General features: G+C 54.4%; 9 protein-coding genes across 9 annotated transcripts; 5 read left to right on the top strand and 4 right to left on the bottom strand.

Annotated features, from left to right (window-relative positions):
- Positions 1-421: 421 nt before the first annotated feature.
- Positions 422-1,420, top strand: SPSK_04439 (peptidyl-tRNA hydrolase; the record flags this gene model as incomplete). Its single annotated transcript, XM_016731246.1, has 3 exons — positions 422-752; positions 850-1,261; positions 1,345-1,420. The coding sequence occupies 3 exons, from the start codon at positions 422-424 to the stop codon at positions 1,418-1,420; spliced, it is 819 nt and encodes a 272-aa protein (XP_016585724.1).
- Positions 1,421-1,784: 364 nt separating this feature from the next.
- SPSK_04545 (centromere-localized protein 2) lies at positions 1,785-2,492 on the bottom strand (the record flags this gene model as incomplete). The annotated part of the gene is made up of 1 exon (XM_016731348.1): positions 1,785-2,492. One exon carries the CDS (start codon positions 2,490-2,492, stop codon positions 1,785-1,787), a length of 708 nt encoding a protein of 235 aa, XP_016585723.1.
- A 667-nt stretch (positions 2,493-3,159) lies between these two features.
- On the top strand, positions 3,160-3,943 carry SPSK_04518 (uncharacterized protein; the record flags this gene model as incomplete). Its single annotated transcript, XM_016731322.1, has 2 exons — positions 3,160-3,753; positions 3,881-3,943. The coding sequence occupies 2 exons, from the start codon at positions 3,160-3,162 to the stop codon at positions 3,941-3,943; spliced, it is 657 nt and encodes a 218-aa protein (XP_016585722.1).
- A 563-nt stretch (positions 3,944-4,506) lies between these two features.
- SPSK_04173 (mortality factor 4-like protein 1) lies at positions 4,507-6,229 on the top strand (the record flags this gene model as incomplete). Its single annotated transcript, XM_016730984.1, has 4 exons — positions 4,507-5,193; positions 5,539-5,810; positions 5,882-5,988; positions 6,057-6,229. The coding sequence occupies 4 exons, from the start codon at positions 4,507-4,509 to the stop codon at positions 6,227-6,229; spliced, it is 1,239 nt and encodes a 412-aa protein (XP_016585721.1).
- Positions 6,230-6,637: 408 nt separating this feature from the next.
- Positions 6,638-6,949, bottom strand: SPSK_04707 (50S ribosomal protein L30; the record flags this gene model as incomplete). Its single annotated transcript, XM_016731505.1, has 1 exon — positions 6,638-6,949. The coding sequence occupies one exon, from the start codon at positions 6,947-6,949 to the stop codon at positions 6,638-6,640; it is 312 nt and encodes a 103-aa protein (XP_016585720.1).
- Positions 6,950-7,929: 980 nt separating this feature from the next.
- SPSK_04074 (nucleolar protein 58) lies at positions 7,930-9,970 on the bottom strand (the record flags this gene model as incomplete). Its single annotated transcript, XM_016730885.1, has 3 exons — positions 7,930-9,586; positions 9,725-9,814; positions 9,933-9,970. The coding sequence occupies 3 exons, from the start codon at positions 9,968-9,970 to the stop codon at positions 7,930-7,932; spliced, it is 1,785 nt and encodes a 594-aa protein (XP_016585719.1).
- A 439-nt stretch (positions 9,971-10,409) lies between these two features.
- On the top strand, positions 10,410-11,639 carry SPSK_04349 (V-type H+-transporting ATPase subunit AC39; the record flags this gene model as incomplete). The annotated part of the gene is made up of 3 exons (XM_016731157.1): positions 10,410-10,441; positions 10,517-10,605; positions 10,660-11,639. 3 exons carry the CDS (start codon positions 10,410-10,412, stop codon positions 11,637-11,639), a joined length of 1,101 nt encoding a protein of 366 aa, XP_016585718.1.
- Positions 11,640-12,126: 487 nt separating this feature from the next.
- SPSK_04446 (ribosomal protein S15) lies at positions 12,127-13,116 on the bottom strand (the record flags this gene model as incomplete). Its single annotated transcript, XM_016731253.1, has 1 exon — positions 12,127-13,116. The coding sequence occupies one exon, from the start codon at positions 13,114-13,116 to the stop codon at positions 12,127-12,129; it is 990 nt and encodes a 329-aa protein (XP_016585717.1).
- Positions 13,117-13,827: 711 nt separating this feature from the next.
- On the top strand, positions 13,828-14,771 carry SPSK_04472 (small subunit ribosomal protein SAe; the record flags this gene model as incomplete). The annotated part of the gene is made up of 2 exons (XM_016731278.1): positions 13,828-14,446; positions 14,518-14,771. 2 exons carry the CDS (start codon positions 13,828-13,830, stop codon positions 14,769-14,771), a joined length of 873 nt encoding a protein of 290 aa, XP_016585716.1.
- Between the last annotated feature and the right edge of the window lie 519 nt (positions 14,772-15,290).

Genomic DNA, 15,290 nt, shown 5'->3' with positions numbered 1-15,290 from the left:
TCAGCAACGCGCACTGGGTAGAAGTCTCATAGCACTGCCCAATAAGACAACAGAAAACACGGCCCGTCTCCATGCGACCCGTTCGACACGCGCAGTTCGACTAGGAAGCAGCTTCCCTTTTCTGTCCCCTTCTTCAAACATCTGGCCTCCTCTCCTCATCTAGCTTCTTCCCATCGGCATCTCCATAACCTCCATCTTCTGCAGCTTCTTTCGTGTCCTTCCTTTGCAAACCCCGTTTTCAGATCCTCTTGTCGGGTCTCTTTATCTCTGTTAATACCGTTCCTCCAGCACCTTTGGGCTTAATTTTCCCTTCCCCCTTCCTGTTGCTCTCATTCCTCACTTTCTCACTGTCTATTTTACTCGGTCGTGCCCCCTTTTTCTTTTTTTGAACGTCCACGCACATATACTCACATCCGCAACAATGCGCTTCTCGACGAAATCGGCCCTTATGGCACTGCCGCTCCTGGGCGCTGCTGCTGAGGACGGCGGCCTGTTCGGCCAGTACCGCGCGCAGTTCCAGAACCTGCTGGGTTCGCTCGGCGTCGGCGCCCCCGAAGCTGCCACCGGCGATTCTGCTTCGTCTGGGCCAGCTACTGGCGGTGCTGCCCCGGCGACCGGTTCTTCCTCCACTACCCCAACCGAGCTGACTCTGAGCAACTGGGAGAGCACCCTCTACTCGACGGTCAAGCCGGATGCTACGGTCCCCGAGGAGTGGCGCATTCTGATCACGGGCCGTAACAAGACTTGCTTCGGTATGCAGCGCGCATAGTTTTCTTTTCCTTCTTTCGTTTCTGGCTCTCTAGTGTTATGTAGTGTTGTGTACATTTGCTAACATCGTCTCCTATCTAGGCCACTGCGCTATCATCGAGTCGGCTTTCTACGCCGCAACCGTCAAGACGTCCGCTGCCACCAGCGCACACGCCGGCATCATCAACTGCGATGACCAGCCCGTCCTGTGCAACAGCTGGTCGTCCAGCCCCGGCTACCTGTACATCTTTGAGCTGCTGCCCAAGCCGGCCAAGACCGACATCTACGTCAAGCGCCTGAACTTCACCACGTCGACCCCCGAGACCTATGTGAACCTGTACGAGGACAAGGCACGCACCAACTTCCACCAGATCGACGGCTATTTCCACCCGCTCGACGGCCAGCTGGCCGAGCTTGGCCTGGCTGTCCCCATTGGCTACGTCCTGTGGTTCTTCAACGCGGTGCCCAGCTGGATGTTTATGATTGCTGTCTCTTTCGTCAGCCGCACCTTCATGTGAGTTTCCAAAGTGCCTTTATTTTGTCTCGTCTCCGTCCTTGTCACATCCTGTTGTCCCACAACTAACCACGTTTCTTTAGGGGTCGCCGTGCTCCCGGTGCCGGCCGCCCGGGCGCTGGCCCTGCTGGTGCTGCTGCTCCCGCCGCTGCGCGCTAAAGTGCACATGCGCTGTGGACACGCCAACGGTTCCCGGTGCTTGTGGTGTTCGTTGCTCGTAAAGGATGGTTGGATTTGATTTTTTTTAAAAAATATAATAATGAGAGGATGGGGCAGGATAAGAGAATCTTGGTTCTTTTTGTCGGGATTGATTGGCTCCATTGTTTGGGTATCTCGGCTGTGCACATAAGTCTGCGTTGTACACAAAAACGCTTTAAATAACATTTGGCTGGTGGTTGGATATGTTTGGGCGGCTAGGCCCTGACTGTGGTCTTTGTATTGGTTTGTTTCTTGCGCAGGACATCGAATCTGCATTGTTTCATAATTTTTCTTTCGGGCAAACTTCGTGCTGTCACGTCTCGAGTCATGTCGCTGGTCGTTGGTCCGCAGTGTTGGTCGAGGCTGTACTTGTGCTGGTCTCGGCGGTCATCTGTTCACAGGTGGCTTGGACATTCTGCAGACCCTTGATGACCTCGTCGGGTAACTGTGGATTGTAAAGACGTCCATATCGTAGGTCACTCAGATTGCCGACCGACTGCTGGACAGCCGCCGTCAGACGCGCCTCTTCTTCGTCGAGCTGTTGAATTTCCGCTTCGAGGTCGCGTATGGCGTCGTCCAGCTCTGGCACAATGGATGTGAGTGAGTGGGAGGAAGGCCCTCCGCTGCCGCGTCCTCCTCTCGCCGCGCCAGCCCCAGTGGTTGTGGCAGTGCCAGTATCAGTACCAGCTGTGATTCCATCGCCGCCATCTGGTGCAGACGAAGCTACAAAGTGCTCAATCTGCAGCTCGTCGTCGCCTGCCACGTCTTCTTGTGCTTCGGCACGGAGGCGTGCACGCACGGCGTACCGTCGCAGAAGCCGGCCTTTCGCGACCTCGTCGTCAATGTCAGCTGCAACGGCATCAACCAAGGCACTGCGCTGGCGCTGCAGATCACGATACAATGCGCGGACCTGCGGTGAGGACTGCAGCGTCCGAGGAAACAAAGCCGTGAAGTCGTCGAGGGAGATGATTGTTGGCAGTTGAGAGGGGGCCAGCAGGAACTGTTCCAGGATAGAGGCTTCGGTTGGAGCCATGGTGAAGATTGGCGACGGTGATGAAGATGAAGGGCAACGTGTAAGATAACAATGCGTCGCTATATTTGAGATTGTTCTCGAACTGGCCTGTGCAAAGGTATGCGGAGTACGTTATAGTGCGCACAGAAAGTACAGGCGCGTCGCGTGTTGACGCGGCTCGATAATATATAGCGGGGGGCCCAGGGCAGTGGGCAGGCGCTCTGGGACAGAGATGGCCAGCGTTGGAAAAATTCAAGTGGCCAATCCCGTGATTACAGCCAATTACGTTCTCACAACGGGCTTTCACGACCTCACCTCCTTCCTTTTAACTCATCCATGCACATTGAGCTACAGATCGTCTTCACCGCGTCTTCCTGCTGCTGCACTTGTCATAAAATCTGAACTTGTTTACGGTAGTAGCGCCTTCTCTCTTTGATTGTCACACTCGTTCTGCTCCTGCTTCTTTCGGCGGCATTACTTGACGCTCTTGCCCAAATTGCGACCGTATTAAGAAGACCTTTTCTCCTGGCGGTGTATTTGGGGCATTCGTCGAACTGTTGACACGTTTGTGAGCTCCTGATTCTGTCATAAGCCACTCCATTGCCTCACAATATACTAACACCATGGTCAGACTTCCTTTTTCTTTGCCCTTTGCGTGCCTCTCATCCAGCTTCGCCCGTCCATCAAGATGCCGCCGAAGCAGGCCGCCGCGCCTTATGCGGTCGATGAGCGCGTCTTTTGCTTTCACATGGACATGCTGTATGAAGCACGCGTCTTGGATGTTCAGCAGGTGACAGGGACTGCCGCTGCTGATGGCCAGCGCTGGCGCTTCCGCATCCACTACAAGGGCTGGAAGAACACCTGGGATGACTGGGTGCCCGCCGACCGCGTCCGCAAGTTCAACGACGAGAACCGCGAATTAGCGGCACAGCTGCGTGACCAAGCCCGGCTTCTGCAGCAGCAGAAGAACGCCAAGGCCAAGAAGCCTGGTCAGGGCCCTGGCGGTCCAGGTGGCTTGGGCGGTGGTGGTGGCCGATCCAGTCTGACAGCCGCAGCGGCTGGTATCGTTGGCGGCGGTCCTGGTGGGCCGGGCAGCTTTGGTGGTGGTGGCAGTGGTACGGGCACAGCAACGCCTGGCGAGCGCGGTGGTCGTGACCACCATCACCTCCTTGACCGGCACTCCGAGATGGCCTCTGCACGCGGCAGTGAAGAACGGACAGGCGCTGGTTCCCTGGCACACGCACGCGGCCCACGGCGTCAACGGGACTACGACCTTGAACATGTGAGTGAATATTTTATTTTGCTATGTTCTTGATTGGTATCTTTGATGCATTTACGTTCTACCTTATGATTTCGTTGCCAGTATTATGGTTTTGTTTTATACCGCCAGCGTATTCTATGATTGGCAGACGATCACTCCTTCCATGACCGCCGACAACGACTTCCTAAGTAGGAACGCCGTGTCTTTCTAAGAGAACCATCCAAGCCAGCACTTGCAACAGGCAGGTGCTTCTGGCCGTGTTTCTCAACGATTGACATTTATCACGTCAAGGCGTTGTTGCCTCCTGCCTCTTTCGCTCCTTATGCAATTTACCCTATGATTGTTTTATTCATTCACGCCTGCTTTTTCTTGGAACGTCTACCCCTTCGCTCCTTCCGATCAGGAGTCATCTCTGGCTGCTGTGCCTGCACTGTGAGCACATATATAGCGATGGGTTGGTCATCCAACGGCCGAACCTGATGACTACAGCAACTGGCGATTAAGGTTCGCCGACTTGTACGAGTCGCCTGGTTTTGCCCTTTACTGCCATATTCTGCTCCCACAAACATTTTCTTTTCTACTGCAGCTCCGTTTTATCCGATCATTCACCTCTACTCTCCAATTTTACCCAATACTCTTGACCACCCTTCTTCTCGGCTTTGTTTGTTTCCTCTTCTCTTCTTTAGCATATCTCTGCTTTACATATCTATCGTTTCCTCACTTTATACCACCACGACGAAACGTTCCACGTGCCTACTTTCTAGTGTTGCAACCATGCGACTTCGAACTAGGAAGGCCGCTGAGACGCACAGCACTGTGAAGGCACCTCCAGCGCGCTTGAATGCGAGGACGTTGGATTCCCTTACTGCGTCTCGTTTCAAAAGCATTAGCCACTACGCCAAGTACGAAAACGCACTCGCCGAGCGCGAATACGATGCGCTGGCCGAGCTTCCTCCTAGTGATGGGATCAATCACTATTTGAAGGAAGCCGAGAAATTCGTTGACCGCCTCCCTCGTCGCGCTAAACGACGCCAACCCGCGAGACAAGGTTCTTCCGACGTGGACACCAGTGGTGTGGACACTTCCTGGGTGACAGCTATGGAAAAAGCCCTGGAGGATAGTCATTCTGATGCTGAGGATCCTACGACTGGAACGCCGCTGGGTTCAGCCGAGGCTGGGATCACATACACGGTCCCAGTCACAGACGAGACTCAGGCCACGGACGAAGCCCAGGTCACAAACGAGACCGAGGTCTCAGCCGGAAACCAGTCTTCAGTTGCCGGCGTGGCCAAAGAATATGTTTCTTCGCCCAAGCATATACGCATAGTGGTGGTCAACCAAACGAAGCGGCCCCAGCGCATAGAGAAGCCGAGGCGTTCCGATAAGCCGATCCACATAGCAAAGCGCAAGAGCTCGAGCGGGCATGCGCACGTCCGCATCATCAATCGGAGGCACCTCAAAGTATGACGGCTCTGACCTCGGCCCGGCAGTGACTATCCAGCGGTCAAAGTGCCACTTGACGATCTGGCAGAAGTGTCATGCGTGACTTGCATCGAATCCAGTAGTCACACCACGCTTCTTCCCAGGAATTCCTTTATATGACATACCCCTTTCTTCCCCATGTTCTACCATTGTATTTTACTGTTCTCTTTTGGATGATTAGCGGTCTCCTATTCTCTCATGTCGTCTTTTCGTTTTTTTCCGTTTTTCTTTTTTTCTGTTCTGCTTTCTTTTTTTTTTATTGTTTAATGTCGATTTGTTTCATTTTGCTGCCCACTGTTCGAATTGTCCTCTAACGACTACAAGGAGGACAACTTCCACAACCGGCCTTCGATCCGGCTCACTCTCCCCGATCACCTGAAGGCGGCACTCGTTGACGATTGGGAGAATGTGACCAAAAACCAGCAACTGGTACCGCTTCCACACAAAGTTCCGGCTGAGACTGTTCTGGACGATTACCTCACCTTTGAACGACCACATCGAGAAGAAGGCTCTGCTAGCCTCGATATCCTTGAGGAGACGGTTGCCGGACTGCGGGAGTACTTCAACAAATGCTTAGGCCGCATCCTGCTCTATCGGTATGTTGTGAACTTCTGTGGCTCCTCCTCCTCAAAGCTTGGTCGGTTAGCTAAGACAGGCCCTTTTTCAGGTTCGAGCGCCCACAATACATTGAGATGCACGAGCTATGGGAGACGGACGAGAAGTACAAGTCCCCGATCGAGACCTATGGTGCCGAGCACCTGTGTCGCCTTCTTGGTATGTCAAAGCACAACACAACACCGACCCTTAGTCTTTCACAAGTTGGCATTAACACATTCGTACAGTTTCCCTACCCGAGCTCATCTCACAGACAAACATGGATCAGCAGTCGGTCAACCGGCTGCGAGACGAGCTAGCCAAGTTGACTACCTGGCTCGGCAAAAATATGGTGAAATACTTTGTGAGCGAATATGAGACGCCCAATTCAGAATACGGCGAAAAAGTGAGAGGCGCTTGAAGGCCTGTCTTCTTTCTGTCTTGGCGACGTCAAAACCCACAACAGTGACTTTGTAACGTGCATATTGAGCTGAGCAGGGTCGGCAATACGGCAACGACTCGCCCGACTCTCTGTTGTGGCATATTTCTGGGCCAGTGCCGGCTGAACTTTGGACATTGGCTGTTGGGAAATTAAATGGGCGTTGTGAAGGTGTTACGATAACAAAAACTAGACGAGTAATTATATTTGGTATAAATGTTCACAAAATTCATAAGACGGTTCGAAAATGGTCAAAAGTCTTTTTGCCCAGCCAAACAAACCCAAAAACTAAATCATGTAGTGAGTTACTTCAAGTTATATGTACAACGCGAAGCGCCTGCTCGCATCAATGCGCCTAGTCGCCTCCAACCCCCCCTCACTCTCGTTTCCTCATAAACTGCTCTTCGGCCCTGACTCTTGCCGGCTCTGCTCGTTCAGGTCGTGGTATTTCCGTGCAACGACGAAACCGGGATCCGGCCGCCGCGCCGCTTTGAGCTTGGCCAGCGTCGCCTCGCGGCCCTCGCTGACCTCCTTCACCTTCACCAGCTCCTTGACGCTGAAGATCATACCGGCCGACGACGGCGACACCGCATGCACGACGGTCTGGTTGCGCCGCCGCAGGCCAAGAGCAGCGAGTGCATCGCGGGTGCGCTGCGGTAAGCCGATGGCCGACCGGTTGAGGGTCACCTGGAAGAAGGACATGTTGTGCGGTTGTGGAGATGTGGGGTTGTGTAGTCGACAACAAAAGAGTGGAAGGAAGTCGACTGTTGGTGTCAACTCAAGATAGAGGTCTCGCGTTGTATGCCTTTTGTCGTCGTTCTCGCAAAAAGTTTGAGATCGAGGATGATGAAGTTGGGCGCCGATGAAATGCTGGTATCGAGTTAAAATCAAGTCGTAGTTGCAGACACTTGTAGTAAAGGAGTTTTCCTCACCAATTCGACGGTCACGTCCGTAGACACGTTGCAAAGTCGTGCTGCGCGCGCGAAAATAGAAACGTCGTGGTCGTGGTTGTTGGCTCACTTGACGTTTTTAAGATGCGGTTGAGCTTGGCGGGAAATTTTACAAACCGTCACTAATGCCGGCACGTGACACTATCAAACCAGTCACGTGTCTTCCGATAGACTGGAATAAGCCGTCGACTTCATGAAGGTATTTCTACATCAACACTCTTCAATTTCATTTACGATTTCCATCTTTCACTACATATTTCTTTCAAACGGTTCGGTTCAAGCATATAACACTTTCCCCTCTTGATTTTGTTCGTACTCTGAGCAACGGAACGGCGTCCAAAAGAAGCCAGCTGATCCAGCATTAAGGTATAAACAAGCATATGACAGACTATGCGAACAGGGAGACAATGCAACAAAAGGATGAAATAAAACAAAAAAGCATTGATGGTAAAATCGCACCCAACTCCGACCCTTTTGTCCCAGAGCCAAACAGAAAAATACAACAAGTAAGGCCCTCGCCAAAAACAAGAAAATAACGCCAAAAGAGGATCCAAAATAGAAGATGCCCAGAGGGTGAGTAAATGACAATCAAAACGGCGCCATGGGGATGAAGATGCCTAGAAAGCCAGCAGAGAAAATGAAGCAGAGAAAGGGATATGCAGGACGAGAAACACGAAACGAAGACAGGAAAAGTACACGCAACAAAGCAACAGAGTGGTACTAAACCGAGCTCTATGCGTCGCTGTGCTTCTTCTTCTTCTTCTTGGGCGTCTCGGCGTCGTCGTCGCGCTTCCGCTTGCTCGAGCTCTCCTCCTCGGCCTTCTTCTCCGCTTTGCGCAGCTTCTTCAGCTCCTTCTTGCTGTGCACGACGGGCTTGCCGTCCTTGCCGATCTCGACATCGCCGCGCTCGTACTTGCGCTTGAACTTGGAGACAGAGATGCCGGCCGCCTCGGCAAACTGCTCGTACTCCTCCTCGGTCAGCTTGGCCGGGCCCGAGGTGCCGTTGGCGGCTTCGTCGTTGCTCTCCATGACCGTGTCCTCCTCCGGTGCGGCAATCGCCTTTGTGTCCTTCTTTTCTTTCTTTTCCTTCTTCTCCTTCTTGTCCTTTTTGTCCTTCTTCTCGCTCTTGGCAACAGCCTGCTCAGCGGCAGCCTCCTCGTTGCCCGTCAGGCCATCGGCGTCGGCGTTGTATTTCCGGGCCTCGGCGACGTCCCACTTGCCCACGGTGCTGACACCGTTCGTGGCAGCAATCTTGGACAGGGGCTTGTGCTCCAACCGCGACAGGCTCAGCTCGAGCTTGGCACGCGCGGCCAAACCCAGTGTCGCGCGGATGTCGTCGTCGACGGTCTCCTCGTCCTCGTACTCGGCCAGAGCGTCGATACGCGCACCCAGGGCGGCCTTGGAGGCGACCTGGCGGGCCATCTTGCCCTTGTTGCGGCCGGTGGCCTGGCCGACCAGCGAAGCATGGTAAATCAGACCGTACTTGGGGGTGGAGTGCTTGGTCTTGAGGGCGCGGAACAGTGCCTTCTCGGCACCAAGAATCTGGATGGTTGAACCGGGGCTCTTGGCGAGGTTCATGAGCGAGCCGGCGTGAGAGATAAGGCGGGCACCGATCAGGGGACCGACAATGGCGGTCATGTTGGGGGCGATGGCCTTCATGCGGGAGTCCAGGTAGCTGGACAGCTGGGTGCGGTAGTTGGCGTACATGACAACGTACTCGGCGAGCAGCGTGATGTTCTCGAGATCCTCGCTGGCAATCTCGCTGCCCATGCTGACCTCGGCGGCAGCCTTGACGGCAGCCTCAATCTCCTCGGGCAAGACCTCGGACAGGTCGGTGTTGACGAGGTTCTCGCGCATGCCAGCGGCCAGAATAACCCTGGAGTAGGCGACGTTGTCGTTCAAGATCTTGGCCAGCTCGGGGAAGTGCCAGCCGTACCACTCCTTGACGCGCATCATGAAGACGTTGAGCTCCTTGTCGAGATCGTCGAGCAGGGACACGGCGTGGATAATCATAACATCGACCTTATCGGCAGAGAACTTGAGCTTGTGGCGAGACAGCGAGTGCGACAGACCCAGAGACATGGTCTTGAAGCCCGACTCGTCAATGTCAGGGATGAGGCTCGACAGATGCTGACGGATGCCACGGAAGACCTCGCCGGCAGCAGTGCCGGGGCCGGCGGGGATGGCTGTGAGGTTGTAGCCGGGCAGCTTCTGCAACGTGTTGCCGAGAGCCTTGTCCTCGACCAGGATGGTCGCCTTCTTCGACTTTTCCTTGACCTCCTCCAGCAGCTGCGTCAGGATCGGGGGAATCTTGCCGTCGATCAGCTTATCGAGCTCGGCGACGGCCTCGACGGCGCTGTTCCACTTCTTGAACAAGTTGAACTGGACCCTGCAAAACGGAGAGGGAGAATGCGGTTAGCAACACGTTCCTATGTGCAAAAAAGGGCCAGGTCTGCCGTCGTTCGGTCGGTCATCCGAGAACGCGGCTTGAGTCGAGGCATTCACGGGGACCAACAAAAACACTTACTCCTTGTTGATCTTGTCCAGAGTCGACAGACGGTCGGTCACATCATCGCCCTCAATGAGCTTCTTGTCCTTCACCTGAAACAAGCCATAACTGAGCAAAGACACAAAATGTTAGCAACTGCCCTGTGAAGACACTATGTCGAGTTCGATAAAAGCCAGGCACGGTCCCGGTCTTTCGAAAACAACAGAAGAGGCTGGGCAAAACATACCCGGCGCTTGTCTCCGACAGGAGGTAAAGGGGCGCCATTGTGTCAACGAGTGGCGCTTTCGAGGGTTGTCGCTCGTTCCTGGAGATGAATATAAAGAATATTGCGCGGCGAGAGCGTGGTGCTGTCGATTGTCGTCGCGAGAGGAATTGGCTGAGAAAGGGTAAAAAGAAGGAGGAATATTTTTTTGCTGCGTCGAGAACTTTTTAGCTAGGGAATCTGTTTTTCTGCCAGACAGAGCTTTTTTTCGTACTAGAGTGGGGCGGTGTGGCTTTCTTGCGCTAGTCCGTAATGGGGAAGTAGTACACCGTGCACATTGACTGTGCGGGATTGTAAGTTAACACTGTTTTGTATCGCACCTGCCTTGAGAATTGCTCCAGCCAAGCTGCTGGCTCCTGCGTCTTTTACCTTGACGCAACAGGCAACGACACATCGCCAGCTTCTGTCTGCTCCCACTGCAGACCATCTATTACCGCCACGATGGAGGGCCTCTTATTCAATGTCGACAATGGGTAAGGGATGGCGATCACCGAGATTCGAGATTCGATGGTGACCGTCCGACCAGCTGCTGACTTCTCTCCCCCTAGGTACATCGAGGGCATCGTCCGGGGCTACCGCAATGGCCTTCTGACAGGCACCAACTACAGTAACATGACGCAGTGCGAGAACGTGGATGGTACGTACTGCTTATGCTCACCTCGCCGAGAATACACGTAGCTAATGCGCCCAGACCTGAAGCTCCAGCTCGGCCCGGCCTACGGCGACTTCCTCGCATCCCTGCCGCCAAACCCGTCGACATCGAGCCTCGCCGCAAAGACGACCGACAAGCTCGTATCCGAGTTCCGCTATGTTCGCGCCAACGCGGTCGGATCGCTGGCCAAGTTCATGGACTACCTCACCTACGGTTACATGATTGACAACGTGGCCCTACTCATCACCGGCACTCTGCACGAGCGCGACACCCGGGAGCTGCTCGACCGGTGCCACCCGCTTGGCTGGTTCGACACGCTGCCCGTTTTGTGCGTAGCCACTAACATTGAGGAGCTCTACAACAGCGTGCTCATCGAGACGCCGCTGGCGCCCTTCTTCAAGGGCAGTCTGAGCCACCAGGACCTGGACGAGCTCAACATTGAGATTGTGCGCAACACGCTCTACAAGAACTACCTCGAGGACTTTTACAACTTTGTCAACACGCACTCCGACATGGCGGGCACGCCAACGGCCGAGGTCATGTCCGAGATTCTCGAGTTCGAGGCTGACCGCCGCGCCATCAACATCACCATCAACTCCTTTGGCACCGAGCTGTCCAAGGCCGACCGCAACAAGCTGTACCCGACCTTTGGCCGTCTGTACCCAGAAGGCACCCTCATGCTGTCGCGCGCCGACGACATCGACGGAGTGCGCCTGGCCGTCGATGGCCAGTCCGACTACAAGAGCTTCTTCGAGGCGGTCAACCTCGGCGGCGGCCCTGTCGGCCCTGGCAATATGGGCGGCGGTTCCGGAGGCTCGGACAGTCGGAGTCTCGAGGACATGTTTTATCAGAAGGAAATGGAGATCTCCAAGAACGCCTTTACGCGGCAGTTTACGTATGCGATTGTGTACGCGTGGGTCAAGCTGCGCGAGCAGGAGATTCGCAACATTACGTGGATTGCCGAGTGCATCGCCCAGAACCAGAAGGAGCGGATCAACAACTACATCAGCGTTTTCTAAAGGGCATCGTCTCTCTGTCTACTCGTCGCTTCTTGCACCCCTTTTTTCACGTCTTGTCGGTTTATCGAGCAATATCCTCAGACACACACACACATAATCAGCAGACTCTTGTTCATAGAGGTCTCTCTCTCCGTTCTGACATACGGGAAGGCGTTTGGAACTTTTGCTTGGCTCCCATTGCCGGGACGCCATTTTTCATACAGTTTTAGTGCATTCTTCTCATATGTTGTTTTTGTTATTGGGTCATGTCGGTTTAGTCAGTATTGTACATAGATAATTACATCTGTTTTCGTGGATATTTAACTCTCTTTTCCCTCCTAAATCAGCCTGCGCGCCAGCACGTGTGAAAGTGAAATGGAAACGCTGTGAAATGGTATGAAACATAAAATGTACCAAGTGCCAGCGCACCGCAGTGAAGAGAGGGAGGACGAGAGAGGAAGAGGGAAAGTATATACATAGGGAGGGGCCCTGCCCCGTGTCACCTCCCTCAGATCTCAATCTGCTGCTTCCAGGTAGCCTCCGTCAGGCCCAGCGTCGTGAGCATGTTCTTCCACCTCTCACTGCCGCGTTCCTTGCGCTCCATGTACTTGAGCAGCCTTTGTCGCCGGTGGCACAGCAGACGCAGGTTCCTCCGGTTGTACTTGTCCTTGTGGCCGTATGGGCCCTCAAAGGTTTTGGCCAGCACGCGGATCTTCGCCGTCAGGATGGCAATCTGCACCTCGGACGAGCCCGTGTCAGGTCCACCGCGCTTCAGCTCCTCCCGCTCTGGGTGGCCCGGCGCTCGCGGCTTCGGCCGCAGAACCTGATCCGTGTTGTGGCGGCCGAGTTTCTCGATGCAGCGCTGCTTGTTGATCAGCATGCGGCTCTTGCTGTTAGCGTTGTCCATCGACGAGATGCGCTGCAGAGCAATGACGGCCCTGCGGTGCCGCTCCTCGTGCTCCTTGAGCTCCTGTGCCTCGGTGACAGCGTCCACCAGGATCCGGTTCGTGTTCTCGAGCGGTTTGCTAAGCTGGTACGCCATGCTCACGGCCTCGTCGAGTTCTTGCTTGGTCAATTGGAAGTTGAGCTTATCCGAGTCTGTTGGTAGCGACGCCGGCACGGGCTCGCCGTTCTCGTTTGTCTCAAAAATAATCTTCGATTTAGATGCCTGGCCGGCTGTGTCAAACGACTCGACAAAGGGCGTCGTAATGCCGTGGACGTGGTGGCCCCAGCTAGCCTCACGTGCTTTGGCGACTTCTTCCTGGCGCGCCACCTTGGCGGCCTTGCGCGCGACGATCTGAGCCCATTTATATGGTTGCTGCAACCGGATCTTCTTCTTCGCCTTCTCTCGTTGCGATAAATGTGCTGTTTGAATGAGGGGCTGCAGGCTAGGAGCTGGCCGTGCTGCTGCTGGCCGGAGACATACTAAAGGGAAAAGACAGTCAGCGAATGTTCGGCCGCTTCGAACAGTTGTTTCAAGAAGGGCAAATGAAGTCATTCAATTAACATACAGTTGAACACTGAGAGCCCTTGCAGGCCCGGTACGCGAAGCGGCATGGTTGCTGGTCGAGACTTGCTGGCATGTACACCTGCCGTCAACACATCGGCCGTGTCGCGCGATATCAAGATGCAGCTCCCAAAATTTTCGAGCCTGTAATTGGCTAGTCCGTTATTGGTTAGAGTGGATTAGTCATTCGGAATATACTATATCCCTGCCGAGTCGACTTGGGAGCAGACCTTGCAAGTAGCCTGCAAGTATATACCGTGAGCCAAAAGGGCAAGAAACTCATAAATAAAATTATACAAAATTACAAGAAAAGCCAAGCAGGGTATTAGTACCCTCCGCCTTGATTTATATGCAAATTAAAAGCATTATTGTTCGGTTGTTGGCAGTGTATCACGGTAAAGATACATCGGCGCGCCAATTGCCTGCAAAATGCCGCCAAGCACATCACGTGCAACACTTTTTCACCTGTCGTTCTAGCCCTGGCGGGGGACTTGCCCACAAATCACTGGCGAATAGGGCAGTCCAATTTTCGCGACTACCCGTCTGTAAGTGAAAAAATTTGGGGGGATTTTGGCGCCCCTCTAAAAAAAATATATCGAAAAGCATCTGCATCGCGGGTTTTCTTTCTTGCTTCCCTCTCTCCTGCAAGCAACCAACCTCACCACCACCGCCCCTCAACCATCCCTCCAAACATCCGTCAAGATGGCTTCCGCAAACCTCCCGGCGATCTTCAACGCCACCACGCAGGACATTGAGAACCTGCTGGCTGCTCAGTGCCACATCGGCTCCAAGAACTTGCAGGTGCACATGAACCCGTACCTGTGGAAGACCCGCGCCGACGGCGTCAACGTCATCAACATTGGCAAGACCTGGGAGAAGATTGTCCTGGCTGCCCGCATCATCGCCGCTGTCGACAACCCGGCCGATGTCTGCGTTATCTCTGCCCGTCCCTACGGCCAGCGCGCCGTCCTCAAGTTCGCCTCTCACACCGGCGCCCAGGCCATTGCCGGCCGTTTCACCCCGGGTTCCTTCACCAACTACATCACCCGTTCGTTCAAGGAACCCCGCCTGATTGTTGTGACGGACCCCCGCACCGACGCCCAGGCCATCAAGGAGGCCAGCTACGTCAACATTCCCGTCATCGCCCTGTGCGACACCGACTCGCCGACCGACTTTGTCGACGTTGCCATCCCGACCAACAACAAGGGTCGCCACGCCATTGGCCTGGTCTGGTGGCTGCTGGCCCGCGAGGTCCTGCGCCTCCGCGGTACCATCTTCAACCGCGAGACCCCCTGGGACGTCATGGTGGATCTGTACTTCTGTATGTCACACTGGGTGTTTCTTGTTGCTTGCATTTTTTTTTGTCATCGGACACCTGCTAACATTTGACAGACCGCGACCCTGAGGCCGAGGCTGAGGAGAAGGCCGAGGAGGAGAAGGTTGCCGCCATCGAGGAGGAGCCCGCTGCCGCCGCTGCCGAGACTTTCACTGGCGGTGACTGGGAGGCCGCCCCGGCTGGCTTCGCCGCTGCCCCTGGTGCGGCCACCGGCTGGGAGGAGGCTGTCCCCAACCAGCAGTGGTCTGCCGAGACTGGCGGTGCCCAGTGGGGTGACGAGGCTGCTCCCAAGGAGGCCACTCAGTGGTAAACACCTCCTCTTTCACTGTCATTAGAGCGCACGCTTCACGCTTCTCGCTTCTCGCTTGATACGGATGGCGCTCCAAACAGTCGGATAGAAAGAGAATGTGGTGGGTGATGGAAAGTCCAACACAAAAAGCGAAAAAAATGGGAAAATATACAAAAATGGGAATCAAAATCCAACTGCAACCTATGCAGCGGCGGACGGCACCAAAAGAGTTTCTTTTCTTGTTTCTTACCTTAGAAGATGGTCTTTGTTTTTCTATTGTGGCATGGGAAGTCCCATTCGAACCGCACTGATGAGGGAAAGAGACTCCCGTCTCCAGAAAACGGCGGCAGATGGTAAACACAGAGGGAGGGATGGATTGTCTCCGTCTGCTTCTGCTGTCTTCCGTCGGCTGGTTGTTTTCTAGAGAGGGAGGGAATGCCCTGTGTTGGTCGACAGGAATTGACTTAATCGTGATTCCGCTTTTTGTGTTGCGAAGAAACTTGTATTCTTAATCTTGCTTTGCGGTGCCGCGTGGTCCTT

The sequence above is a fragment of the Sporothrix schenckii genome (genome assembly GCF_000961545.1).
Source record: "Sporothrix schenckii 1099-18 chromosome Unknown Cont47, whole genome shotgun sequence".
NCBI lineage: Eukaryota > Fungi > Ascomycota > Sordariomycetes > Ophiostomatales > Ophiostomataceae > Sporothrix > Sporothrix schenckii.
Note: the sequence above shows the minus strand (reverse complement) of the source record. Positions and strands in the feature narration are given on the sequence as shown.